The sequence below is a fragment of the Etheostoma spectabile genome, chromosome 6 (assembly GCF_008692095.1).
Source record: "Etheostoma spectabile isolate EspeVRDwgs_2016 chromosome 6, UIUC_Espe_1.0, whole genome shotgun sequence".
Classification (NCBI taxonomy): domain Eukaryota; kingdom Metazoa; phylum Chordata; class Actinopteri; order Perciformes; family Percidae; genus Etheostoma; species Etheostoma spectabile.
Window position 1 is genome coordinate 420,916 of NC_045738.1, and position 26,949 is coordinate 447,864.

The following is a 26,949-nucleotide window of genomic DNA, read 5'->3' on the forward strand; positions in this document are numbered from 1 at the left end:
GTTTTTCTCTGACTGTCCTGGTTGATCTGTGGCCCCTTTTTCCAAATTTTCTTTTTCATTCTGTGTCTGGTCGCCACTTTCTGGTGTCTCAGTTTCACATAGGATAAGCTTATCTTCAGCAGCTTGACTCCCCTCCTCTCTTTCCTCCCGACATTCCTGCTCCTTCGCAGTGAGCCTAAAACTACCTTCCTGGGCTGGTGTGGGCCCCGACTCTACATCAACCCTCATCTGATCCTCCTCTCCTTCAGTCCGCTCATCACACTCTGTTCCTACTCCCTTCTCAACCTCTTCTTCATTGTCCGCATCTTCCTCTTCCCCATCAGAGTGTGCATCATCTCTGGACGTGTGAGGAGAGCAGGAAGACTTCTTCTTTGAATAGGAACCAGTGGACCAGCGACTCTTCCGCCTTTTCTTCTTCTGAGCTGTAGAAACAAAAGGGGATACAAATGTTTTTTGAGTCAGCTCTTTTAAGTCAATTATTTCATTTTTTTTAATCTGCTCTCATCTGTTTACCTGTGTTTTTAGGCGTTGTAACAGCAGTGGCACTTGTATTGGGAGTGACTGCAGCTGTGGGCACGGCCGGCTCTCTTTGTGGGGTCATGTCAGTGATATTGGCCTCAGCAGGAGACTTGGGCTGTTTGGGAAGGACGTGGTAGAAGGATGGAGCATACCGAGCAGTGGAGCAATCTGAGGTAGTGAAGAAAAAGAAAGCACAATGTCTTTTTGTCATTCTACACCTTTGAGAAACACTATTCATTGTGGAACTGGAGGTCGGGTTGGATGCAATTGTGCAGTTATGTGAGAAGTTGAGTGACTTAAATGACAAAATAGGTAAGTAAGGGAACTAAAACAATATTGTAGAATCAAATTAAAAGCATAAACTCAGTGCAGGGTACTTCAAAAAAGGCTATTAAAATTAGCCACTAAATATTAGCCACTGAGCCGAGTCTGTCCGTGGGTAACTAAAAATGATCTTTACTGGTTAATATATTTTAAAACTGCGATCACACAGAACGTCTTTGTAATCCCTGGGGCTAGGACGATGTCGACATGTACCTCTTGTGCTGCGCGACACTTTGATCTCCTCACAAATCTTCTCAAAATCTTCATCCAGTTCATCTCTGATGATAGCATGGACGCTGTCCTTCAATGCACATGCTCTGTGGCGGATCTGACGGTCTGGAGGAAACACACACATAAAACTTTTTGCATTACACTGTATATGTTGTCTGTAAGGATGCGGAGTATATCACTCTGTGTACCTGAGGGGTCCCTGTCTGGGTTGTATTCAAGGGCATTCTGCCAGATGAGATCCACGTCTTGGACGAACTCTTTGACAGTCCCATACCGATGGAGGTCAATCTTAGAGAGAACTGTTGACAGGTCCATAGGCTTCTCGATCACCTCAGCGTAATCTGGCACCTAAAACAAATGACAAATAGGCTGCAGTGAGTTCAAACTGAACAGTGGATAGTTAGGCTTTATTAGGGAATCTGAAATGAATAATAGAATGGAACAGCTACCTCTTCTAAATCCACAGGCTTTGTGAAAGCCTTAAAGCGTTTATCTTGGGACAGGCGGTTAGTGACATCACGCAAGAAGAGGCGGAGCTCCCTGAGGGTATCTTCCTCTTGCTCGTCCAATCGTTGGGTCTCCTCTTTTGTCAGCTGACGTGGGGCAGGTGGAGGGGCGACAGGAAGCACCTCCAATGCATTGAGCACTGAAGACAATGGAGTTGAAAGACACAAAGTCAGAAGTGAATTAAACTCACATAGTACTGCACAACATTAGTATGACATTGACTTTCAGCATGCAGACATCCTTCCTTCCTTCTCTGTATTTACACTCCAACATCCTCCACCTGAAGCTTCTTGTATTCTGCTCTATTTGGGTTGAATGCAAATACCAGCATCTTCTTTTTTTCTCCTTTGTTTTTTTAGGAACAATAATCAACCTTGCCCTTTTTAACTATAGATCACACAAAGCTATCTTAAATCTATTAAAAACTTGTCTATGTCTCACCAGCTTTCTTTTTTGAGGAAGGGGCTTTGGCAGCCTGAGTGAGAATTAGATCCTCAAAGAAGTTTCTTCTTTCTCTGCTGGTGGGGACCTGGACATGAAAAACCTCTCCGTACTCCATCTGAAACAACTCCTGCACCTGAGACAATAAACGTGAGAGAAGGCTTGTAGATTAGACTGTGTCCATCTGTCCCAGAATAGTACATTAAAAGACATGACATCTGAATTTCACGCCATAACTATGTTCTTATGCCCTCATGTATCACTCCTCTTTCCATACCTCCATACTGAGTTGGTCATATTTTAGGTTGCATGTCGCCAGAAGCAGTATAGGAGCAAAGGCAGGGATGGAGCTGAGCAGGCTGAGGAAGGTGGCTCTTAAGGCCGGACCCACTGTTTCCCACCACTGTCCGATGTGAGGGATGTAAAGGACACTGGGAGAGGTCCGCTTTGCTTCAACAAAGATCTGAAGAACATATGACATGGAAACTGGATGTAAATCAGCAAAAGAGTGCACAGAACAGTGGCACTTTCATAGAATATAAGATGGGGTTCAATATGACGGGATGATAAAAGGCTCAATGCATACATCAACAAGTATTATGAGGACCTTACAGAGTTAAGGAGAATGTATTGATAATAGTTTACATCATTTCAAGTATAAAAAAACACATTCCCAGGTTACAGCCTCTCTTGAAAGTGAGGATATGTTTGGTTTTCTCCATTTCATTAACATAGCTCCTTGATACAAGTATCTGTCTGTAGCATATACTTATCCCCACTGCCCACAATGTAAGGAGGTGGGGCCCATGAACTACAGTCACTGTGGCAGCCATTTTGGCCAGTGAAGTCCACTGAAAAGAACACACTGAATTTGACAAGGCTGCAAGAGTAGAGACTCCCTCTAGTCCACATCAGTTCTGTGTAAGGCCTGATTCTGTTTAAATGCAAATGCCCAACAGGAAGACATCTCATGACTGGTTATACGTACCCAAACATGTACCAAATGACAATTTACCAGCGCATCATTTTGCATAGTGTTCTCATTTACCTGAGCACAAGTCTCTTCTGGTGCAGTTGCACTGGCTCCAAACAGCACGGCCATGTCCAGTGTGTACACGGTGAATTTCTCCAGAGCGTGGAGGACAGCAGGAGCCAGGTGGGAGCTTTGACCTGTGCCTGGTCTGCCCTCCAACAGCAGCCTGGGACGGTAGGAGGTCGGGTGGCTCAGCACACTACTACACGCAGAGAGATGACAGAGACATTGAGATGGGTAAATGGGTAAGAAAAGGCTCAAGGGCTAATTTGCCTAAAAGATCTTCAAAAAAGATTTGGGTCACTAGGACTAAGATTTTAAATTAAGAATTTATGTAAAACAATATTTATTTGGCTTGGTTTCAGGATTAAAGCTGTTGTAAGCATTTTCTGAAACGCCAATGGAGCAATTAAATGGGGAAAGTCACTCCTGGAACCAGAGCCCTTCAACAGGTGGGCTGTCACTGATGAGCTCTATGAACCCAGACACTATGAATCAGACGCTTAACTATTGGTAAACAGGGTACGCAGTTGCTTACGGCCCCGGACCAATCAGGGGCCCGCATTCCTGCAAGACATTGATTGAGAGCAGAGGCCCCTTATCGCATTTTCATTACTCACGACAATCCCAGCAGTCTCACATGCAGCCACTGACCAAGCGGGAGTGAGAACGGATCAAATTAATTTCCCTGTTTCGGATATGAAGACGGAACGTGTGTGACACAAACATCTTGCAATAACCAACAAAACGAACAGCGACCTCCTGCCAACATGTACACATTTTAACATCAATGTACGCTGTAAAATTGTAATTTTTACAAAGTTAACTTCAGGCCCTGCTCCTGGGTAAAGGCTAACCAACCTGTTGAGGTTGAGACGTCCCTGGACAGCAGGTGTGACTTGGGAGTGAGAGGTTTGTCCATTGGGGCAGACTTCTGAGTCCTCCTCACTGAACATCAGATCATCCTCAGACACACCACAAGCCACATCTGGAAATATACACACAAAAACACAGCCCAGCAGTTACTCCGAATGCCCCAAAAGGGGTTGGCAAAGGAACAATCAACCTAGTAGTTATGGACTAAGGGGAAATAATTGGTTAAATAAAATTAAAGAATGCATGACAATGAACACAACAGACGATTGCCAGAATAAATGAATGCAAACCAGAACAAAAGAAAAAGATAAAGCAAACCAGCACCTAGTTCTCTCTTTCTCTTTAAGCCCTGCTCAGCATGTGGGAACAGTCTGCTGACAGTGCGGAGGATGCTCTCTAGGGTGGCACTCAGCAGAGGACGAATGGCAGGTATCAGGGCCTTGGCTGGTGACACTACTGCCCTAAGAATCACAATCAGCATCATATTTACAACAACCATATGCAAGAACCAGCCACTGGAAATGTAACAATAATGTTAGACTCTTTGTTTCTTTTACAATATTTGGTTAGTTTGGTTGTACCTCTGGGCAGCAGGCACCATCTTGGACATGGCGGACAAGAAGTCTTTGCTTATGATACTGATGGAGTTGACATCAAGCACAAGTTTCTGCGATGAGGAGTAGATTTGTGGGTAGCGACGCCGCAGTGCACAAAGGGCAGCCTCTGAACACACTGCCTTGATATCTGCTCCGCAATAACCTGGCAAACAGATTGTAGACAATCATTACATAATCTGTAGTTGTAGGTGTGCATAAATTGTGTGCCAGTGTTCCTGTGCAAATGATATGAATGGAGATAAAGGATAGTTTTGGTTGTGAGAATAATATTTGACCTAAGCTCACACCTGTAGAATTTTCCGTGGATGTTGCACTAAATGAATAGAAAATGGCTTTCTCTGATGTTCATACCAGGTTATAGTACAGACAGTTTTTATCTAATGCTATTGTTATATGTACTGGGGACATTTAACAAGATGTGTATTTTTCAAGCTGCTGGACCATCACATGCAAAACATACCAACGCATTTATCTGCCAATTCTTCCAGAAAAGTGTCGGAGGGTGGTGGATCCCACTGTCTGGTGTGGATCTTCAGAATGTCCTTTCTCGCCTGCCATACAAATTAAGATCACAGCATTTCAAGTTCAGGTCCAATGTTTGCAAGCTGAAAGACTTCCACTGCTGTAGCCCAAAATCATTACACACATCATTTTTTTGTTCTTTTTCTTTTTAAAATCTCAACCGAGGACTAAAGGGCATCTACAGTCTCTCACCTCTCTGTCTGGCAGGCCGAAGAGGAACTCTCTGTCGAATCGTCCAGGTCTTCTCAGAGCTGGGTCAATGGAGTCCAGTCTGTTTGTAGCTCCTATCACAACAACCTCTCCTCTACCATCTAATCCATCCATAAGAGCCAACAGGGTTGACACAATGGAACTACCGAGACAGAAAAAAGACTCAGATTAGGTTTATTAACTGGTTAACACTATCTCTCTGTAACAAAGAGGGTATAACTGCAGAACACTGAGCCAAATTAATTATATTGGATTGAAGTGATTCAAACATATATCTACTATAATAAAATAGTAATCATTCTTAACAGTTTCTATTTCTAACGAAGCTTTGAGTCCGCAATAAATAATGTTAGTGTGTAAGATGTGTCCACAAGAAATGTTGCAACAAACATTCAAAGGTTGTATACCTTCTTTGTTTTCAATTGAGTGAGTGAGGTGTGTTTGTGTCGCTGCTTCCAAGTTGTTTCAAATTCAAAGTAGTGCACTGTACAAAACGTATTCGTACTGAACCAAAACGTTCGGGCGTCTTGGTTCGGTACATGAACTTACACAGAGAACACACGGTATGAAAATATATAAAACTTGCGTGCAAATTAATTAATGTAATGCAGAACTACTGTTAAATACGCAGGTTCCAGAGACAACTAATCTGCAGCCCCGCCTTAGCTCTGAGGCTAGCCGAGCTCTGCCTACATGCAGATTTTTGTCAGGTCAACGGTGACTCAGAGACAGCAGCACTGGCGACCCACAAGAGTTAGAGGACCCGCCGGCCTCTTTAAGATCGGGAAGAACTAAGATTGGGAAAACTTCAAGACTGTACGGCTGCAGCCAGGAGCCTCCCGTGTCACGCCCTCTCGCCTCTTGCTGCATGTACTCGAACCTTGTTACAACATGCCACCCTGTCCACATATTTTTTGTTATTATTATTATTATTATTATTATTATTATGTAATTTGCACTTTCATAAGTAAGAGATGCTGCATTTTCAGTTTTAGAGCTGATTGTCTTATTTTGATTACAAGTTCCAGATGGAGTCTGGGGATGATGTGGGATACTTATTGTTTACTGTTGACATCTTTCTTTGCATAATTCAGGCTGTTGCAGCTAGCTCAGGGGAGAGACTGACACTAGGTGGTAGAGCCTGAGACATGCACAATAAAAAAAATAATGATCTTCTGCCTTTTTGTTTTGCTTTTCCCTCCCTTACACCGAACTTGTTCCGAACCGTGACTTCTGTGTACTGGTCCTAGTGGGAATTATGTTATTTTACTGTACTCACTAAACTGTGATTGTTCTCACATGAAGCATGAACTAGCCTTATGACGGCCAATGCATAATGCGGATTAAGATTCTTTTATTTATTTTTCAGAAATTTGCAGCCATATTTGGCAACCAGACATGATCCGTCATTTTTATTCTTCTGTACATTTAACGCTCATTACAATCACCACACATGTTTTGTATAGGGTAACCAGATGAGAATGGGTAAAATTCGGAGACAGGATGAGACAGGGACGGGACGGGACAGGACGGTGTTTGGATCACGTAAAACTGCAGTAACCCAGGGGTATTTCCTTACCCGGTCCTCCCGGTACCTGCAGAGACGGTTTTTTTGTTGCTTTTTAGCTACGTGTTCGTCGGGTCCCGGGACACCAGCCTTATCCTCCATTTCATCAATGAAGGAATGCAAAACAGCAATGTATGTTATCTAAATTGTGCCTAGCCGCCTATGTAGGGCCTACGTTCTGTTGCAGCCAATGAGCAGCTGATGGGAGCTGGCTGCAGGAGGACAGTTTTAAATTTTCCATATAGGCTATAACTACTCAAGAGTCTGCTCTTTTTCGGGATGTCTGGTCACCATAGTTCTGTACAACATGAGAACAGGGATGCTGCTCACCTATGGATCTGATCCTGACGGCTGGACCTGACTGGAGCCAAACCATCAATCTCATCGAAGAAGATGATGGACGGACGCATCTGGTATGCCTAGAAATAATTCAATAAGCATTCAATCAGTTGGAGATTGCATTATCTTTAAACTGATACTTGATACTATTTTATCCTAATCTACAAGTTTATATGTCAATAAACAGGGAATTAGCTTTTACAATAAATGTTTTCTGATATTCTTTGTTATTCTGATATTCTTCCATCCCAAAAAGTATATAGTTCACCTGGTCAAAAAGCAGTCGCAGCTGTCTCTCAGACTCTCCCACCCACTTGCTGAGGCAGTCAGCTCCTTTCCTCATAAAGAAAGACACCTTTCTTTCACCCTGACTGCACTCATTGGCCAGCGCTCTGGCTACAAGGGTTTTCCCTGTGCCTGGTGGACCGTAAAATAGACAACCCCTAAAAAGGACAAGAGAAAATGTGACAAAGGTCAATATCAGGGACTTTATTCGAGTTTTACTGCCATTACAATCCAACCAAAGCCTGCAGTAGGGAGACTGAAATGGAAATACGTTTTTAAAAAAAAGAAAGAAAAGGAAACCACCTTAGACAGAAAAAATGATGTTAGATAACAGCAATACAGGACAGCATACGCCTGCCAGTCTTAAAAAACATTAAATGAGATATTGATGTAAAATGAATGTAAAGTCATATGTATGTAAAATGAATGCACAACAAACACACATTGTTTACCTGGGAGGCTGTATCTTGAACCTCTCAAAGACTTCTGGGTAGAGGAGAGGGAACACCACCATCTCTTTCAGCGCTGAGATGTGTCTGCTCAAACCTCCGATGCTTTCAAACCGCACCTGGAGGACACAAATAAGTGTTATGTTTAGATTGTTTGCTCATAATATTACTGACGTACAAATTGTCCAATCATCCATTCATCAGTATCGTATCAGCAGGAATACAAGTGCTAGTGCGCCATGCTGTGCTATATTTAATGTCAATATTTACCATCATATCAACACATGTCCCTGTTTGTCAGACTAATTTGGACATGTGTTTGCATCCGTTCATCTTTCAATGCATCTTACCGTCTTGTCTATGTGCATGGGGTCCACATCAGCAAGGCTGGCGCCAATCTTCATCCTGTCTTTTTGGATCCCCAGCAGGTCCTCTTTCACAAGGTTCATTGGCAGACATCTGCACCCAAAACATGAAAAATTAACAGTCGTTTTAAGAATCAGTTTCTGGCAGTTTTTCTTAGCTATGGATGGATTTTTATGAAGTTCTTTTTATTTTTTTACAAAAAATAAAAATACACTATATATTTTTATATTAATTAATTATTAAACAACAGGGTGGTGTAAAATGTTATCACTAAAGGACCCAACAGGTCACACGAAGAAAGAATGAAGCATGATTTATTTCTCAAGAGTTCTCTATTCATCCACCTTTACATGAATTGACACACACACACACACACACACACACACACACACACACACACACACACACACACACACAACACACACAAACACACACACACACACACACACACACACACACACACACACACACACACACACACGTTGTCTACCTGTAGTGTATGACAGCTGCTGCTGCTGACGCTCTCACCTGTTGACTGGCCTGCTCCTGTTCTTACTTCTTCGTCTCTGGAATTTCTCATCGTCTGAAGATGATGAAGTGGAGTCACTGCTGTGGATGGCGTGTCTCCTTCTGCGGAGGCAAAAGAAGCAATATTATTTCTTGTCCTAGCTATTATTACTATAGGCTTATTGACAACTAAGAATCCCAACCACATTTAGGTAATGGTTTTCTTTTTATTCAAGCTACTAAAATAGGTTTGTTATGCTGCCCTCAGCAAAAGAGGGGAAAACATTAAATTAAAAAAAGGTCAGTCAAACAAACAAACACACACACACACAGACAGACCCATTTCCCCTCACTAATTACAGTTTTTCTTGTACATGAACAATTATGGAACTCAGCCTTTAAACACTGGGTATTTCTTTGTTGCAAAGTTAAACAATGCTAAGACAATGATTAAATTCAGGTAAAGTTTGGTTCAGAATCTCCTATCCCAAATGTGCCACACCAACAGCGACAGTGACAGACAGCACCCTAAAGACAAACTATAGACTATCAATAAACACCAATATGGACAAGTAGCAAGGGTCTTACCTCTCAGAACTACTCCTGAGGGTGGGATGAAGAGAATCAGGAAAAAAAAAAGGAAAAAGAGGAATTTTGGGATTGGTTTTACATGCAATGATAATACTAATGGCTATTAGAGAGAGCGCTATGTGATCCTGTTCTGGACGCTGTGCTAGTCAGAAAAAATTTCCTCACTGCTATAGTAAGTTCTAACATTATTTCATAAGGTATTACTCAGAACATAAGTGTTACTGAGAAAACAGATCCCTTGATAGCAGATGTTTCGTTGGCTGGTGTATGACAGCTCCAGACTAACTTTTCCAGTGGTAGCACATTTGGTACAGCGTGGTATTAATCAATGACGTTGTATGAGACTCAGTGTTTCGGTTAATGCATCAGTCCCTGCAGGTTTTGTGTTTCAAACTGTCCTTATGCAATTTCAAAGTTTCAGACTAAAACTGTGTCGACCCGATAACAAGTTTACAGTTGCCTGCAATGGACGGGCCATATTGCCTACAACTTACACACAGCGTAGCTTTCCCCTTGTACCACAATCACACGCACAACATTAGCCATTGTGGTATTTTTTCTTCTTCACTGTCTCAGTCGGTCTCTCCCCGCCTGCACTTTCATCATTAGTGGGGTCTGAGTCAGAAACTCTCATTGTCTCTCCCTACCAACCAGCCTCCTCTTCTCTATCCTCATTAGAGCCCGACCAATAAAGGACTTTTAAGGCTGATACCGAAATATTTTGTTCTTTAAAAATCCGATATATACTTAAAAAAATACAATACCCACACTCATAACATGGGTGACCGTTATTTTTTACATATTCATTTATCAGAATCATTTATTTGTCATTAGAAATGTTTCTGATGAACGAATATTTATTTATTTATATATCTTTTGTTTATTGGCCATTCTAATGCAGATACTGATAAATCGGGAAATGTCTAATATTGGCCGGTCGGGCTCTAAACCTCATTTTACTTTTTAAAATAACCAGCTATAGACGGCTTGATTTGCGGAACACGGTAACAGCTAAATGGCTCATTTTGTAAAGTTCTACACCTTACATAAACATACACATCACGCGCTGTGCAGCGCTTATGCAACCAATTTGGCCACAGGGTAGAGCTCTGTGTCATACTAACCTGCTGGTTCTTCTCCTGTTGTAGGGGCTCCTGGGGGCCGTGGAGCTGAATCTAAACCTGCGTCTAGTAGGAGACGAGTGGTCCTTGAAGTACATGCCGCGCTTCCTGGGCTCTCTGGGTTCTAAGAAAACAATAGCAACCCCCATCAAACTGTCAAATTTAATAAAATGTAAACAGTCGGCTTAAAGAGGTCTAATAAATAATCCAGTTTCTCTAGGTGTATTTTATAGAGTGGCGCTACATGACAAATATGCAGTATGTTAAGATCTTCAATGAAGCCAACAAGTCAAGTTGCAGTTCACAATAATGTCATCTAGACTTGGGCTGGAACAAATTCAGAAAGTCAAATATAAATAGAAAAGTAAATAAATTAATACCATTTGAATGCTGACATTACTATTCAAATGTAATTTTTTTTCATAAATATGTTGGCTAACGTCAGCTAATCTCACTTTTCTGAGCTCTTAAGATCACAAAGCTAATGTTACGTACCGAGTAACGTTAGTACCAATGTTAATGTTAGCTGCCCTACAGCTGTCAGAGTAGCTTTGTAACGAGAAAATCTGCAAGAAACAGGTTGTTTATAAATAATTAAAATAGCAGTGGCAGCACAGTTTGGCTTAGTTATCAATGATGCTAGCATCGTGGCTAACACTATAATTGTCTGCTGATTTGTGTTTATTGCACCATGACGTAGGTCCTCTTCAAGGCCAGCCTAATGATAGAAGTCCTTCTAGTAGACAGAACATGTAACAACAACAATCACATGCTTATGATGGCATTGACAATGCATAAGCCTGAGTAGTGTAGTACATTTTAACTAGGAGCATCTAAGCATTAATTATTCAGATGTTTAAAAAAATAAAAAGAAATTTGAATGGTATTATAGATGAAGATTGACAGCTTTAGTCTAGACTCATAATGTATGTAGTGAAGACAATTTAACAAAAAAGGTATTCAGTGTATTTTTGCCTTCCACATGTGGGCATATTTGCCACGAAGTGATCAAGTTGAACAAAAGCAGTACCATCCTGTGGGGCCTGGTAGCGAACCACAGTCTTCCGCTGTCTGAAGTCATAACGCCTCTGATTATCTTCTTCCTCATCCTCGCCAACCTCATCATCGTCATCCTCTTCCCCGTCCTCCTCCTCATCATCATCTTCTCCATCGTCCTCATCCTCTTCCTCATCATTGTGATCATCCTTGTCCTCTCCTTTGAATTAGAAGGGAAAAAGGGGGTTTCATCCCTATTTAAGTTTCTACAAAAAGGTAAAAAGCGTTTCCCGTCTATGTACCTGAAGTGGTTATTAATCCTAATGCATCTCACCTTGGTTCTCCTCCTTGGTGTCTTTACTCTCCACGTCCGTCCTTAGAGACCTTGTCATTTTACCCCTGGTGTACACACCGAGCTGCTCAGAGGAAACAGGTCAAATGCTGGTTAATCCACTGTTTTGAAGCTTGGTATGAATTCTCAAACAGCAACGTAAACACTAGGATTGCACAACGCAACGTAAAGGAAAGGAAAAATTAAAGTTTGTGGGTTCTTACCTCTTGTTCACTGTCTCGGTCTCTGCTCCTCACCCTGCGTCTCATCTTCTGCATGTCGTCCATCTTCTGCAGAACAGCTTCAGCAGTGCTGAGGGACAATCAGAGTAACAATTTAGCAGAGTTTATTTCTAATCTCATTACTCATTGTGTTGTTGCTCAACTCACTTGGTGATGAGGCGGTCGTAGAGGACTGACTGGTTACGGGAATCCAGTTTGTATCTGGTGATTCGGGAACTACGACGCACTGAGCGATCCTCTTCTTCCTCCTCTTCTTCTTCTTCCCCTTGTCGTCTCTGTAGATTAAAGCGGCTCCTCTTGGGAGTGGATGACCCCTCCAGCTCATCTGGAACATCTGTGACAATGGAAACCGTTTTATGATAGTTTACTAGTATAGACTCTCCTAAAAATGCTGCTAAACTTGCTTGGTGTGCTATTTGGGAGCTCCTGTGCTTTTTGGAGAGAAATTACACTGTAGCGAACTGTACCTGCTTGCTGTTTGCCACTGGATGCTTTTCCCTCCCTCTGCAGCCTGGAAGATTTTCTGACGAGCGGAAGGACACATACAATCAGAAATGAATTCCTCCTATATTCATTATTTGAGTATTAACAATGTGCATAATTATGTGCACAACTTTTGCAAAAAGTATACTTCCAATCTGGAATTTACGTTAAATTTGATATGGCAAACATACATTTGCAGAGATAAAAGGTCTTTCCAAGAATGACACTGTAAAAAGTGTAAGCCAAGACGTGGCCACTGGCTAACAGCCAACTTTCAAAATTAAAAATATTCTGGACAATTAATAACATTTAGGTTGCAAAAAACTTTTGACGCACGATTTGTCAGACTAAATAAAAAAACTTGAGACTTGCTGACAAGAGTAGGTAGACTAGCACCCATACCCCTTAGAGAGAAGCTGGTTAGGAAGTATCCATTATATCAAAGTGAGGAGCCTGTATTACCTGAGGCATCCTCCTCCAGAGTTGTCTTCATTCACAGGGGAGCTGGTATTTGGCGTTGTGTCCGCAAAAGAGACCTCTAGTTTAGCTCTCTGTCCTCGGGACCTCGGAGAGGGATGGAACCCACTTCCTCCATCCTGCTTCATATCAGCATGCCCCTGGCACAGTCAAGATTATGAGTTCAGAGTTTATAGCATATACAGTCGCTTGAGAAAGTTTACACACCCATGCTAAAGTTGATTACAAAGAGGAATAAAAAAAAATTGATCTTAATGTCTTAATTAAAAAAAAATTAGGAATATCCAACCTTTTAAGGACACCAATTTTCTTGTGAATGCATAATGTATAGTAAATAAATAAATGTTCTTCCTTAATATACAGGGGGCATAAGTATACACACACCCCTATGTTAAATTCCCAAAGAGGAAGGTACATTTTTATTTTTAAAGGCAAGTTATTACATGGATACAAGATTCTATGCATCCTGATAATGTTCCCTTGGCCTTTGGAATTAAAATAACCCCACATCATTACATACCCTTCACCATACCTAGAGATTGGCAAGGTCTTATTTCAGTTAGCCTAATAGCTGGTTTGATTTGCATTGAGAGATGATCTTATGGAAAGTTCCCCATGCCAATCTCTAGGTATGGTGAAGGGTATGTGATGATACATTCTGTTAATTTGTTCCAGCTTTTGTGTATTGAATTTTAAAATGAAATTTTACACTTTGTAAATGTGCATACAACATTGAACCATCAAATTTATTTAATAGAATATATGTAGATTACCATCTGAAATATATACATCCATTTGTGTATCTATAAAAGGAAAAAGAAAAAAACATGTATATGGCTACCAAGACCAGACTGCTGGGTGGCAATGACTATCTCATGACTAGAAAGACTTGCTTGTCAGTCACTAAACCACTATATGCCCTTTGGGTTCTGCTGCTGACCTCCATCTCTGAAGGCACTTTGTTAAAATACTCCTTATGTGTTTCAGAGGGTGTGTTGTTTATGGATTAGAAATGAAGACCTAACAGAAATCTAAATTTATTCTCAGAATATACTTTAGCAACTAGTTTATGAACATAATTTAGTATCCATGTCAAGCATAAGATTAGGCATATGGTTTTAAGCTAAGGCCAGGGTAAAGTCTACAGAAAGTGGTCCTGTTTAACAAAAGAGTGCCTCTGTAAAAATGGAGGGTTGCAGTTTATTAAACACATTTAATAATTTCATTTCTGTTATAAAGTTAAAATATACGTCTGAGACACGGTTTAACGAATGATTAAACTATTAAAAACCATTAATAAACCGGTCCTACATCTCCTCTCTCCACAAATGATACTGTACTTGCCACAACACCAAAACAATGCAAATGTATGACATCTAACGTGGTCTAGTAACCCACCGTTATGGTGTTGTTATATGAAACATAACACTGAGCAAAACATTACAGTTGCAATGGTCTAATACCTGTCATTTTGACTGTAGAGTGTCACATGTTTGATACAAATGAATTAACCAATGTCCAACAGACATGCACGTTTCAGTAAAGTGTTAGTGGGACTTACGGGTGCTCATTCAGATAGTTTATCAGTAACGTTAAGTGACAAGCTGGCTAACGGTCTAGTTAATGTTAGCTTAGCTTGCTAGCAAAACTAGCACAGCAAAGTTATGTTCATGGACAATTTTACACCAAGTGTATAAATGGTGATCTAGCTAGTTATCTAACCTGCGGTCTAGCTAAGTGTATATGCTCACGTTCACCATGTTGTTTTCGGAGCTGCTAAAGCTGTCATCCAGGGCACGGGTGGACCGGGTCTGCCGGGCGGACTTTCTCTGCGACGCGGGAAACAGCGAGAGAAACTCGGAGCTTGTTTCCAACTCCATCAATCTCCTCTTCGGAGTTGTTGCCACCGGCTCAGCTCCTGCACCGCCGCTACTGCTGCGTAGTATCACCATCTTGACTCCAACCCGACTCTATACTAGCTTGAACGACAAACAACCTGCTGCTATTCTGCCTTAAAAACGGCTTACGTGTACGGCGGCGCCAACATGGCACAGATAACAGTAAATATCCGCCAGCTGACAAACAACCTCTTCACTAAACCCCTTGATTTCTGGCGCCATAAACGTCATCGGAGGTTATGAGGTAAGCGGCTAAGAGCTCCCGCAAGGAAAAATAGATCTCTTGTAAAAATTGTATTAACGTCAAGTTGCAAAAATAGTTTTATATTTCAGTACTTTAACCACAATGACGATGCAACCCATTATAATGGTCACTGTTGTTATGAGATCAGTCACGGGATTTGTTTAAACATGACGTGCGGAGGGATACGAATACAATTTGAAATGGTGTTCCGGTCAAAGTTAGCGCGCGCTCTGCTCCAAATTGCGCGCACTTCCTTGTGAACACAATCCTGAGCTTATCCATGTTTACACATGTAACAATCAAATTGCTTCAAATGGCCACATCCAAACCATAGCAAAAATTATTCACAACACGGAGTCAACATCAGCTCATCTTTTATTTGAATAAGTGACAGATACCAGAAGAGAAAATACAAAGTCTAGAATTGTTTCTAGTCTGAAAAAAAGTACATTGTGTAAAACTGCTGTACAGGCAACCAGATCCTAACCGTAAAATCTTACAACTTTCCATTGCATCCTCCCTTTTGCTGATCCTCATTCCTAGTGTTTGAGGGAAACTAATGAAGTGCAGTCAGGATAATAAAGAGAAAACTGCCAATGTTCAGGGTGAGTAAACCCAAGACCAAAGCTCTTTCCTGTATTTAATAACTGCTAGCCTCATTACCATTTTAATTTTTAGCTTTTTGTTAAACCAGAGGCCATTTGCCAAAAGCAATCAAGTTCGGAGAAAATGAAGAAACTGTGCCGGATTTTCAAGAATGAAAATAGAAGGATTCAATGAAAGACTTGAGATTTCACTTACAAGAGCCCACATTCCTTTTCATATGCACAGCAGCCAACTGTCACATTTCACAGTACGTTTCAACAACAAAGCAAATTTGTTATGTGATCACATGAGTTTTGCCACCTCATTGATTGAGTTTAATGCAATTGTGAGTGACAGCCACATTAGCTGCACACACAAGTCTGCCACTATAAGTAAATAGGCCTGGTTTAATCCTAAACAGGTTGTCTGATCCTGCCAGCTCACATTAATAATCTTGACTATAGTGAAATTATGGCTGGTGTCCTCTCATGTTTTCAAGGCAAAAAAACTATGACTGTAACACAAAATACCTGGATAACTTGTTTACAATGTGTCATGAGACTGTTGGCTATTGTGCTTTTATGTCATGAAATGTGGCCAGAAAGCCCCGTCACTAGGGAGGGCGTATTTACGCAATGGCTGCCAGGTAGTCTTTCACCTCCGCTGGGGTGAGTCTTTTGAAGCCGGCCTCGTTGCAGATCCCCACCTCAATGTTCTCCTCTGTCATCTGACCCTCAAAGCTCTCCTGAAACACATAGATGGGAGAGTGTAAATGATTGATGATATACGGAGATAGATGTCATCCCTTAGGTATTTTTTTAATAACAAACACCATACCTTCAATGTCAAGATGGCAGTATGGATGGCATCTTCCAACTCCAGATCATTGTTATACCTGGGGAACAAAAACAAAGTGGTCATCTAGTAATCTGTGACATGTGAGTAACGTGGAAAAACTGTTAGAGTTGAGGGCCCACAGTAACTAACACTACATTCATGGTGAACTGTATATGGTAAACCATGTCCCAATGACCCAGACTGCTTATTGTTGAAAGATGCCCTTTTAAATAAAAGCCATGCTAGTGCTCATATGATGTAATGAGCCCAGGGCAACACTAAAGTCCCACCTTTTAGTTCACTTGCTGGGGACATGTCATTAAAATCAGGTTCTACACCCTGGGCCTCATGCAAAACTGAAATACTTTTCCAGGGTTTCCACTGTAGTGAAGCAGAAACCATCCTGGTTCATTTTCCTAGCGTGACAACTAAAGGGCAACCGATTAATCTCGGATTTTTGGCATTTTTTACATAATCGGCATCAGCTAATTCAGGGCTGAAGTGAAGATCCACTAAGTTTTAAACATTTTCTTCAGACCTAAAACAAAGAAATGCTTCTGGTTGCTACTGTGTGCAGCACTACTCTTGTTAAAATTGAATGAAGTGAATTTATTTATTATGAAAGTTTGCAGATTTATGTTCTCAGAAGTTTATGTGAACTAAACTTTTTTTTTGTTTACTTAAATTTGTATACTTAAAACTTTATTTTAAGTATAAAAGTGCTGATTGGTGGAGTGTTCAACAAATGTTTTTGTTGAGAAACTTTGTGTATTTAAGTAATTATTAGTGTTATATTTCATCTTTCAAATAGGAGGTTTAAAAACCAAATATCGGCCAAAATAAATCGGCAGCGTTTATCGGCCAGTGGCGGACCCTTATTTCTAAAGATCGGCCAGAGAAAAACCCATACCCGTCGACTTGATGTGATAGTGACAACTACAAATGAATTGAATTGGAAAGTGAAGCTTCTGCACACATTTTAGCCTTCAGTTATAGAGCACAGAGGGGCTACACATCAATCTGCATTAACATTAGAAGTAGATGTGCTGTTTTCTTTATGGTTTTTATGTTTACGATTCTGTCATTGGTATCCATTCAGAGTATGAATGACACCAGTATTTTCATCATTGAGATAGCCATCATAAACATACAGAGCCCTTACAGTAGAAGATTGGACACTGATTGTCAAGTACTAAGCTCACAATCCAAACATCTTCAGTCCAAAACAAGAAATGCCTTTAATTGTAAAATCTTACCTTTTTTCAAGGAATGTTTTTCCGTTGACGTAGTTCTTTCCCATGGCTGTGGCTTTCCATGCAAAATATGCACCCTGCCAGTCAGGAGATTACAAATTAAGCTTCTGACATAGTATCATTCAGACCAGTTTAGTTTATGTGAAGGACTATGTTAAGTATCACTATTACTACAGCAAGGCCGGGTTAGTCTGCTGTCAAAGATCTGTTAAAATTAACAATTACTAAGCTTGAAAGCTATGAAAGTAGAACACGTACAGAAGGGTCTGACTGGAAAAGGTAGGGGTGGTCTTCATCCCATCCAGCTATCAGCAACGAAACGCCAAATGGACGCACTCCACTGGAGGAAAAAACACAAATAAATCTAAATTAAATCCAAATACTAGATAGATTGAATTCCTCTGAAATATAAAAAGGTCATATAAGCTGTGAGTGTACTTGTGTATACCTACCCAGACTGTGTGTACTCCTGCATTACAGAGGCCACTCTCTGGACAAGCTGGCCTGTTGGGATTGGCTCTTGGTAAACCAGGAAGTACTGTTGTGCCAATTTCCGGGCTCGTCGCACTAAAACCCTGCAAGGGCAATACAACTTATTCATGTATCTGTGCATGTGTAAGTCAGACAAATGTTGGTGGCGTCTTCTAGATTTCTCACATACAAGGGCTGGGACAGTATGACTTTGTGCCCATTTCATTATTTCGCAATTTGATTTGAAATGCGATTTTCATTGATTGGAATTCAATAGCATTGAGTATTGCGATTTTCCTTTCCTTCTTTAACAAAAACAAAAGTTGAATAATACACTTCTAGAGACAATTCTTAAAGACATTTCTTAAAAACTAATTGTTTTCCAAGAAGAATGTACATCACGTCAGTCAGCCTGACACTTTCTGCTTTCGGTGCGTTTGGCTGAATACCCATTTTGTAGTAGAGAAAATATTGAGATCATTCATTGGTAGAAAACTAGAGGGCAAGAATTTATTCTAAAAATTACCCTAGAAATATTGTTGGACATTCTGCTAACATTTTCACACGTTTCCCTCCTTAGTGCCTTTAAAAGCTACTGGACATCACACAGAAAGATACTTTTTCTTCCAAATGCAGAAGGAATCCCCACCTGTAGTCAGGCCCCATGCCGCTGTAGACCATGCCTATGTGTTTAGTGATGGGCTCCACTTTATGGACACTCTGCTCATCATACAGAATGGACTTTTGTTTCTTCTCTGTTGCCAGGACAACTCCATTGGAAGCTGAAAATGAAAGACAGTTTCACAATTAACATCTTCACAAAACCTAGCGAATGATCATATTTTTCTTACCAGCTTCAACAATGTAATACAATGCATAGCCTTTAAAGATGCAGATGACTGCTTAGTATGCTGCACCAATCTGGAAGATTGTTCCATTGTTTTGATAAACAGCGAATCCTTCAAAATACAGTGTGTATTACTTTTGATAGCTGTACAACATTTACATGCCAATTTAGTTTATTTAAGGTTAGCAACTCTGATTAAGAGTTCTGAGCACAGAACTAAAGCAATGTCCAAATATAATCCAGTTCTAAAAAGGTACAAAGCAACAATTTTCAAAAGATATAGGTTAGCAGGTGGGCTTTAAAAATTGCAGTGATGAGGTGTGTGACACACGTTATTTTTCACAATAATACAAAAAAATCTTCATAGCCCCATGGCATATTTTGCTTAAAAATGTATAGTGTAGTAAGCTCAACGCGCACGCGCACACACACCTTTAATGCCAACTGAGGGTGCTCCGGCTGCTACGGCTGCCAGGGCATATTCAATCTGGACCAGTTTACCCGAAGGGCTGCAGAAAGAAACACATGATGCTACAATACTATTCTGTGAGACGGAGCAGGAAAATGAACTAAAATAAAGTTGTTACAAAACCTACTGTGGAACATAAACAAGGTTTAGTGCAACGACTAGCAAAGACAAAACTGAAAGCAAAAGCTAAAACAACCGACTCATCTGAGAGCTAATTCTACGTTAGCTAGCTAAACTAGTCTCTACAAAGTTAAAGTTGGCACGCAAAACTGACCCGTTACAGTCTATTCAATAATACGCTCACAATTACAACAATTTGGCAAGTTCTAATTTTCAACATCGAGAGAAAAAAAGTAATTTAGAAACATGTTAACGTTAGCCGGCGTGCTAGCTAACAGTTAGCAATGACAGTGCATCAACTACAATGGCCCCTTAAACCTTCTTTTCCTATACGAATGTAAAATGTGCATACTTTTTTATCAAACTAGTTTTCAACAACAACCCCTACAGGCTAAAAGTTGATATGCCATTTTTTAATTTTATGGCAATTTTGACCAAGTTTACCTAAATGTGGTGAGGGAAAAACTGTAGCCACGTTCCGCCATCTTGTTCTTCTTCTTCTACTCTGTTACGACTGCAGACTTGCAAATCCGCTTAAGGGTGGCTACTGCCACCTAGCAACACCTAGCAACAGTTCAGTTATACATCAACCCTGCTGCCACGACCCTGCCCTACATACCAAACGTTTAGAAATATGAAATATAAAACAATATATGAAAACAATCCTACTTTATTAATTATATTGGACCAATAAACAATGACACAATGAGGTGTAATCTGAGGATTTAGAAATTAATTTGGGTCTTTTTACACGTGCCCTGTAAACCTAATCAAATCATCTGGAAAAAAGAATCCAAAAAATATTGAAATCCTACAAAAACGTGTATCTATTGAAATACTTTCTTTTCATCCTAAAAACACATTTTAAAATAGAAATGAATTAATAATCAATATGTTCCAATTGAATGTCACAGTAACATAAGGCAAGATATTTGAAAATATAGCTTCTATAACTATGAGATAATAACTGGATAAAAAAGCTTTATTTAGCTCAGAATATTATGAAAAATAGCTCATAGAGCACAGGGTCTACTTTGTTTGCAGAATGTACTTTTTTAAGCGTTTTGTTGAACATGGACGTAGTATAACCTGCTCTAAAGAGTGACGTTTAGATAAATGGCCGCTAGGCGGCAGTACGACGCTTCCACTTATTTTGCCTGCCGGGAATTTAACAAAAGAAGTAAAGTTTGTCGCTGTTTGATGACGTGACAAACCTCAGTGACCGTGAGTTGTTTGACATGTTGGACGGAAGAGAAGCGTGCTGACAACCAAAATGATGAATTTATCCGCTTTAGTGCACAGCCTCAGATGCTCTTTGCTACACATTGAAAGCAGACTTCTGCAGGCGGCCGGACTAGACAGACAACTGGGTGAGTTCACTGACTGGAGCTCAGCACGGCTGCTAGCGTTATTGCTAATCATGGTAACAAGCCCTGTCCCTGACTGACTGACACAAATACATACATTTAATCCAAAGTTTAAATACGCTACCTTAGGCTACCACCTGTGTTTGATGGCTGTCTTACCTCAGCAGCCTCTACATTATGCTGACCTTATTAATTGAGGTTGTAATAAATAGCAGTTAGCCTACAATGCTTTCCCTGTGTGCAGCTCCAGCGCTGGCGGTGAGCGGCCCCAGCCTCCTGCCTCAGCTCGCCGGGGAGGAGGAACTTGAGGAGCAGCAGAGCCCGGATCAGCCTCCCGGCGTCCTAGACGGCATCCTGTGGATGGCAGCACCGAAGAAGAGACGCACTATAGAGATCAATCGCACCAGGAGGAGAGCTGACAGCAAACTCCTAAAAGTCAAGGTACACCTTGGATCCTCTGAAAGGCTCCTATTACCCATAAACCCAACGGATTGTTGTCTTCCTTAGAGAGCTATCTGCTATCTGTACTTACTGGGAGTCAGTGATTAATATTCCTCAGACAATATCAGATGAAACACTTCAGATAAGAGCTGTTTAGAAAAATGGTATCGATATACATTTAATCAATCCGTTATCCGCACAACTTTGTTCTGAACAGTCTAATTGAGAAGTTGTGTAAGAATGTTGTGCCTCAGCATAAGAGAATATCTGTTAATAACAAGGGATGCAAATCTCTTAGAATTACAGATGAGATTGCATACTTCAAATTCTGTATAATTGATAATATAATTGATTTTTTCAGTGTACAGGCCTGTTTAACAGGGACGTTCTAAAACGCTTAACGTGAAAAGGCTTAACGTGGTTTAATGTACCTAAACAACGATCAATCATCACCATATTTGCCATGGCCATATCTTGTCATAAACACTTAAACCTGTCAAAAAAACTAAACTGAAATCCAACGATTATAGAAGTTATCTCACGAACGTTTTCTTCTTCATTGGTGTCTATGGTGAGGAAAAGGCTTAACGTGGCATAATGTACCTAAACATTGATCAATCATCACCATATTTCTCTTACATATTAACTCCTCATAACCAGTGAAAACTGTCAAAAATCGGACCCAAAGTCCTATTATTATGGACGGTAGCTGACATTAAATATGGTGATAATTGATCGATGTTTAGGTACATTAAGCCACGTTAAGCTTTTTCACGTTAAGCTTTTCCTTAAAATATCCCTAATGAAGTAGACACGCTTAATGTCAGCTACCGTCCATAATAATAGGACTTGGGTCCGATTTTTTTGAGTTTTCACTGGTTATGAGGAGTAATATGTAAGAGAAATATGGTGATAATTGAGAGTTGTTTAGGTACATTATGCCACGTTAAGCCTTTTCCTCGCCATAGACACCAATGAAGAAGAAAACGTTACCGTGAGACAAATCTATAATCGTTGGATTTCAGTTTAGTTTTTTTGACAGGTTTAAGTGTTTATGACAAGATATGGCCATGGTAAATACGGTGATGATTGATCGTGTTAGGTACATTAAACCACGTCAAGCCTTTTCACGTTAAGCGTTTTAGAACGTCCCTGTTTAACATGATTTAAAATCAAATTTGACCTAGTTAATTTTAAGTAACAGTAGAACGTCTTGAAACAGAACCAAGATAAGTAAATGTTAACATCCCCAGTAAAGGCAGGCGGGTATTACTGGTTTCATTAGCTGCTCACACATTTATCAACATTGGCTTATATATACATCATATATACAATATATATATATATATATATATATATATATATATATATATATATATATATATATATATATAGATATATTATATATGTTAAAATAACATAATTAAGGACATGTATATCTCAGCACAATCTTCAAAAATGATTGTGATAAATAAGAAATTCCCATGTTCAAAAAGGAGTAGGAAGAAATTAAAAAAATGTGTGTGTGTGTGTAGTATTTAGAAGTCTTACATTACATTGTTTGACCCATCAATCTCTCTCTCTCTCTCTCTCTCTCTCTCTCTCTCTCTCTCTCTCTCTCTCTCTCTCTCTCGCTCTCTCTCTCTCTCTCTCTCTCTCTCTCCTCTCTCTCGCTTCTCTCTCTCTCTCTCTCGCGCTATCTCAAGCCCAACATCGAGCCTTGTCCAGAGTGTGGCCACTTGAAGCAGAAACACATCATGTGTGGCTTCTGTTACGCAAAGGTTTGCAGGGAGACGGCTGTGATTCGCCAACAGATAAAAGCTATGGAAGGCGGCCCCCTGAAGGCCCCCCCTGTGGAGACCGTCGTGCTGTACGAGGGGGAAACACCAAGTCAGCAGGACAAAGACAAGAGGATTGTGGAGAGACCCAGGAAGAGGCCTGCCTGGTTCAGCTACTGAAGCTGAGCTATTAATGCTGTGTGTGTGTGTGTGTGTGTGTGTGTTTTTGTGTGTGTGAGTGAGTGATACATACCTTGAGTTTGACAATGATTCTTTATATTATGTAGTAAACAGCATATTTTGTCCAGTCTCCTATTCCGTATATTGGAAGGCTTTGATAAATACTGGTGCATCATACTTACATTTATCTCTGTGAACATACTCTGCTACATCCTTAATGCAACATCTTGGCACATCCTTGTATCAGAAAGCATTTTTTTTTGTCATTGATTCAAGTATTTGTCATATTTTAGATAAATTCACTGTATATTTGAATGTTTGAATAATAAATGTATTATTTGAAAATATTCTTACATGTACTTTGAGTTTGTTCACCTTTTTAAAAACTAACTAAATAAATAAATAAAATTAGACAATGGTATGTACAAAGCAAGATGGCATTAGATCATTTCTTTTTTGAATGACTGCTTCCACTTCATGATACAATAGGAAACAGCAACATAGTTTTTTATGAACTACAATTTTATTTTGTGTAATAAAGGGGGACTAAGAGTGTCAGCCTCCTATATAACAACTTCTACCACCCTCTGATTAAACCTGATTGGTGTGGTCCAATTCCAACCTTAAAACAGATGAAATTTGAATGGAAAAATAGGCATAACCACAGGCAATTGATACATAAATTCTGAATATGAATACTAGTGTCACAATACTCCTGCTCATATTAAACAACCTATCAAATATCATCATCAGATGACATTAGATGACTTGGCTGTAGAATTGCCTCCTCGTGATGGAAAACTTTTACCCACTTCAGAGATGCCCGTTTTTGTTTACGAATGTACGTTTGCGTTGCCCCAGCAACAGGTATCAGTCAGGATGCATCATCAAACTGAATCCATGTTGTAGTGGCTCTTGTGTTTGTGGGAACAGACTGTTTTTGCTGGGATGAGTCCAGCATACCTTACGCTGCCTCCGTCACTCTATCATCCACCCTCCGATTCAGTTTCACCGTCTCGCTTTGATGACACTGGGGTTGCCAACATCCTCCCGACAGCACAAGTAACCCGTGTATCTGTGTCAAAATATTAGATATTCACATCTTTAAATGAGCTGTGAACTTACATAAGTACAGAATTACGTAATCAAAAGGTCAGGAATTTAGTGTCAAATCAAATGACTTTTTAAGTAGTTCCACATAGAGAAGTCCTTTTTTCCCATCCATCAATTATAACTAAAATATAAATATACTGGAAACACATCTGTCAAACTCAGAACTCTACATAAGTCTCTCTCATTTGTTCCCCACTCCCAGACGGTCTGGAATACTGACATGACAGATGACAGTGAACTATTCACATGTTAAATGCAGCAGAGAACTTTTCTAAAACTCAGTTGGTTACAACATACATTTTGCCATCTGTAACACGTCTTTGGCCAAGTAACTGACGTGGCTTTGGATTCATCAGTTGGAATATGGCTGTCAGTCAGTGATCTCATTGCCGTCAGCTGTTTCCTTCCTGAGACATGCGGTCTATGTGAGAGACATCCGAGGAGCTGGAGGATATTTTCTTTGACCTGATGCGATGGACCCTGGATCCATGTCATTCAAGCAGATTAGTCATTTCATCCTCTGTCAACACAAACATGCACTTATAGTTTGGATGTAAGCCCATTTCCTTAAACCTATACTCACATGCACATGATCAAACACCACAATACAAAGAATACAAAGGTATACTGGGGTAAGTTGAACAAGATCAGATTGGATCTATCATTTAAGATGACTTCTCTTTATCTACAGTACATGATACAACACAAATGAGCTCAACAAATGAAATTTGTGGGCTCATATGGTTGACTCATGTCATGGTAAGAGCTCATTTTCAAATGAAAACCATCCTTCACGATCCATGGAGTGAGGACATTCACTACAAAGTGATGCAGTGGAGTAAAAATAGAAACAAGACTGGATATTTAAGACATCGCCAAACAGACTACTTGGTACACACACTGATGATGACACATGGTTTGATTGCTTGTTGTCTCTGTCTCCCTTACGTTTTGTGCAAGTAAAGTTAGACAGAAGTGAAAGAAGGAGTTTGTTTGTACATGCCCACTTTTTACACACAGAAGTTACGGACTTTCACACCCTCGACCCAATCCCACCATGCACTGTGTGAGCAGAGGAGGCTGCTACCTGCTGAACTCCCACTGTGAGCTTCAGGAGGAAAACCAGTGGAAGAAGGAGAGCTACCAAGCATGCTGGCTGAGCCTGGTCCTTGAAACAAGACCACAATACAAGTAGGTTGTTCTCACTTGACATTCTGCTTCGTTCTATATGACGTTTTGTTTGCTGCTGTATTTCATCTATTATGTCATGGAAAACTTTGGGAAGTATTTGCAGATTTGTACGGTGTGGTGCTCAGTATGTTGTGCCAAGCATAAGGACAGAGGGTAAGGGACAACAGAGCACTCATTAGGTGTGTACTGTAAACACAATGACATGGACATGTTGTAGAGGGTAAAATCCAGAGTGATTGACATACAGTAGGGCTGAAAACTGCAGCAGCGCTGCCTTGTTTTGGATTAAAAAATGTCAGGGAAATTGCTCTTCATGACCTCATCCTGGTTAGTGATGTCATTGCAGGTGTTGCCTGTGACTACTAAAGGAAAACACCTGTATTATGATTATGCCAGATAATGCGATATGGTCAAAAAATGTGACCGGCTTTAAGGTTTTAACTAACAAAGAGCAGTGAAGCAGCAGGCTTCTCCTTGTGTAATTCAGTGTGGATCTAGCCCTGTTGTCCATACTATGCAAAGAATGTGAAAGAGACATGATCACAGCACCACTCATCTTTGGTGTATTACAGAGAGCCAGCGCCTGAATTGGAGCAAAAAAGTTGTCAGTACCCTAATTCAGCATGTGTCTTGGATATATATATATATTTTTAAAGATTATATTTTTGGGGCATTTTCAGCCTTTATTTTTGACAGGACAACGGGAATGACCTACAGCAAAAGGCCGCAAGTCAAAATCAAACCCAGACCTGCTACGTCGGGGATTAAACTTCTTTAGACAGGCGTCCACTCAACCAACTGAGCTATCTGGGCGCCCTTGGATATATTCATAGGTATATCTTGTAGGGGGGACCCAAAATAGTGGACTATTCAGCGATTAGATCTAAGGAGTCTGATTTGACTTCCAATCTCACAGTAGAACATTCATAGAGTCTGAAAATGTTGCTATAAAACAATTAATCATTCTATTCTGGCTATGTAGGGGTGCTGAAGGTTTTATTTTACATAGAATTTTCCCCAATAAATTATGATATATAGCATATTTTAGTAGAAATATCAGCCTATTAATACAACCTTTAATAACAATTAGAAGTAAGTGTACTCAGGGTCATTCTCTCTCT

The 26,949-nt window shown here is 40.3% G+C and overlaps 4 protein-coding genes and 1 non-coding gene across 8 annotated transcripts in view; 2 read left to right on the top strand and 3 right to left on the bottom strand.

Moving 5' to 3' along the window:
* The window catches only part of atad2 (ATPase family AAA domain containing 2), a 17,192-nt gene extending 1,986 nt beyond the window's left edge, over positions 1 to 15,206 (bottom strand). Inside the window, exons 1-27 of one of the 4 annotated variants that reach the window (XM_032517756.1) lie at positions 14,786 to 15,206; positions 13,020 to 13,174; positions 12,542 to 12,597; positions 12,222 to 12,408; positions 12,057 to 12,144; positions 11,836 to 11,917; positions 11,536 to 11,721; positions 10,509 to 10,629; positions 9,382 to 9,396; positions 8,815 to 8,916; positions 8,271 to 8,379; positions 7,924 to 8,039; positions 7,455 to 7,629; positions 7,178 to 7,266; positions 5,263 to 5,422; positions 5,009 to 5,099; positions 4,513 to 4,690; positions 4,256 to 4,392; positions 3,917 to 4,043; positions 3,071 to 3,254; positions 2,300 to 2,485; positions 2,023 to 2,158; positions 1,524 to 1,720; positions 1,263 to 1,422; positions 1,057 to 1,179; positions 514 to 687; positions 1 to 422 (exon numbers count right to left, since the gene is read on the bottom strand). The exon at positions 1 to 422 is cut by the window's left edge and continues 319 nt beyond it. In XM_032517756.1, the coding sequence (XP_032373647.1) occupies positions 1 to 422; positions 514 to 687; positions 1,057 to 1,179; positions 1,263 to 1,422; positions 1,524 to 1,720; positions 2,023 to 2,158; positions 2,300 to 2,485; positions 3,071 to 3,254; positions 3,917 to 4,043; positions 4,256 to 4,392; positions 4,513 to 4,690; positions 5,009 to 5,099; positions 5,263 to 5,422; positions 7,178 to 7,266; positions 7,455 to 7,629; positions 7,924 to 8,039; positions 8,271 to 8,379; positions 8,815 to 8,916; positions 9,382 to 9,396; positions 10,509 to 10,629; positions 11,536 to 11,721; positions 11,836 to 11,917; positions 12,057 to 12,144; positions 12,222 to 12,408; positions 12,542 to 12,597; positions 13,020 to 13,174; positions 14,786 to 14,986 (3,957 nt within the window). In that variant the 5' untranslated portion in view covers positions 14,987 to 15,206. Of the gene's footprint in view, positions 423 to 513; positions 688 to 1,056; positions 1,180 to 1,262; positions 1,423 to 1,523; positions 1,721 to 2,022; positions 2,159 to 2,299; positions 2,486 to 3,070; positions 3,258 to 3,916; positions 4,044 to 4,255; positions 4,393 to 4,512; positions 4,691 to 5,008; positions 5,100 to 5,262; positions 5,423 to 7,177; positions 7,267 to 7,454; positions 7,630 to 7,923; positions 8,040 to 8,270; positions 8,380 to 8,814; positions 8,917 to 9,381; positions 9,397 to 10,508; positions 10,630 to 11,535; positions 11,722 to 11,835; positions 11,918 to 12,056; positions 12,145 to 12,221; positions 12,409 to 12,541; positions 12,598 to 13,019; positions 13,175 to 14,785 lie in introns of all 4 variants that reach the window. The other 3 variants (XM_032517755.1, XM_032517757.1, XM_032517758.1) reach the window with 3 other exon arrangements.
* LOC116691826 (small nucleolar RNA SNORA5) lies at positions 2,773 to 2,907 on the bottom strand. Its single transcript, XR_004332564.1, has one exon. It is a non-coding gene; the product is annotated as a small nucleolar RNA SNORA5 (small nucleolar RNA).
* Positions 15,207 to 15,533: 327 nt separating the features above from the next.
* On the bottom strand, positions 15,534 to 20,317 carry psma2a (proteasome 20S subunit alpha 2a). Its single transcript, XM_032517763.1, has 8 exons — positions 20,203 to 20,317; positions 19,602 to 19,678; positions 18,972 to 19,104; positions 18,304 to 18,426; positions 18,110 to 18,191; positions 17,855 to 17,928; positions 16,599 to 16,656; positions 15,534 to 16,506 (listed from the first exon to the last, which is right to left on the bottom strand). The coding sequence occupies exons 1-8, from the start codon at positions 20,241 to 20,243 to the stop codon at positions 16,390 to 16,392; spliced, it is 705 nt and encodes a 234-aa protein (XP_032373654.1). The 5' UTR covers positions 20,244 to 20,317; the 3' UTR covers positions 15,534 to 16,389.
* A 600-nt stretch (positions 20,318 to 20,917) lies between these two features.
* On the top strand, positions 20,918 to 23,869 carry mrpl32 (mitochondrial ribosomal protein L32). Its single transcript, XM_032517764.1, has 4 exons — positions 20,918 to 21,128; positions 21,370 to 21,566; positions 23,273 to 23,546; positions 23,587 to 23,869. The coding sequence occupies exons 1-3, from the start codon at positions 21,032 to 21,034 to the stop codon at positions 23,522 to 23,524; spliced, it is 546 nt and encodes a 181-aa protein (XP_032373655.1). The 5' UTR covers positions 20,918 to 21,031; the 3' UTR covers positions 23,525 to 23,546; positions 23,587 to 23,869.
* A 1,597-nt stretch (positions 23,870 to 25,466) lies between these two features.
* zmp:0000000930 (telethonin) overlaps positions 25,467 to 26,949 on the top strand; it is a 2,088-nt gene continuing 605 nt past the window's right edge. Inside the window, exon 1 of the mRNA XM_032517765.1 lies at positions 25,467 to 25,828. Within this exon, the coding sequence (XP_032373656.1) occupies positions 25,695 to 25,828 (134 nt within the window). The 5' untranslated portion in view covers positions 25,467 to 25,694. The remainder of the gene's footprint in view (positions 25,829 to 26,949) is intronic.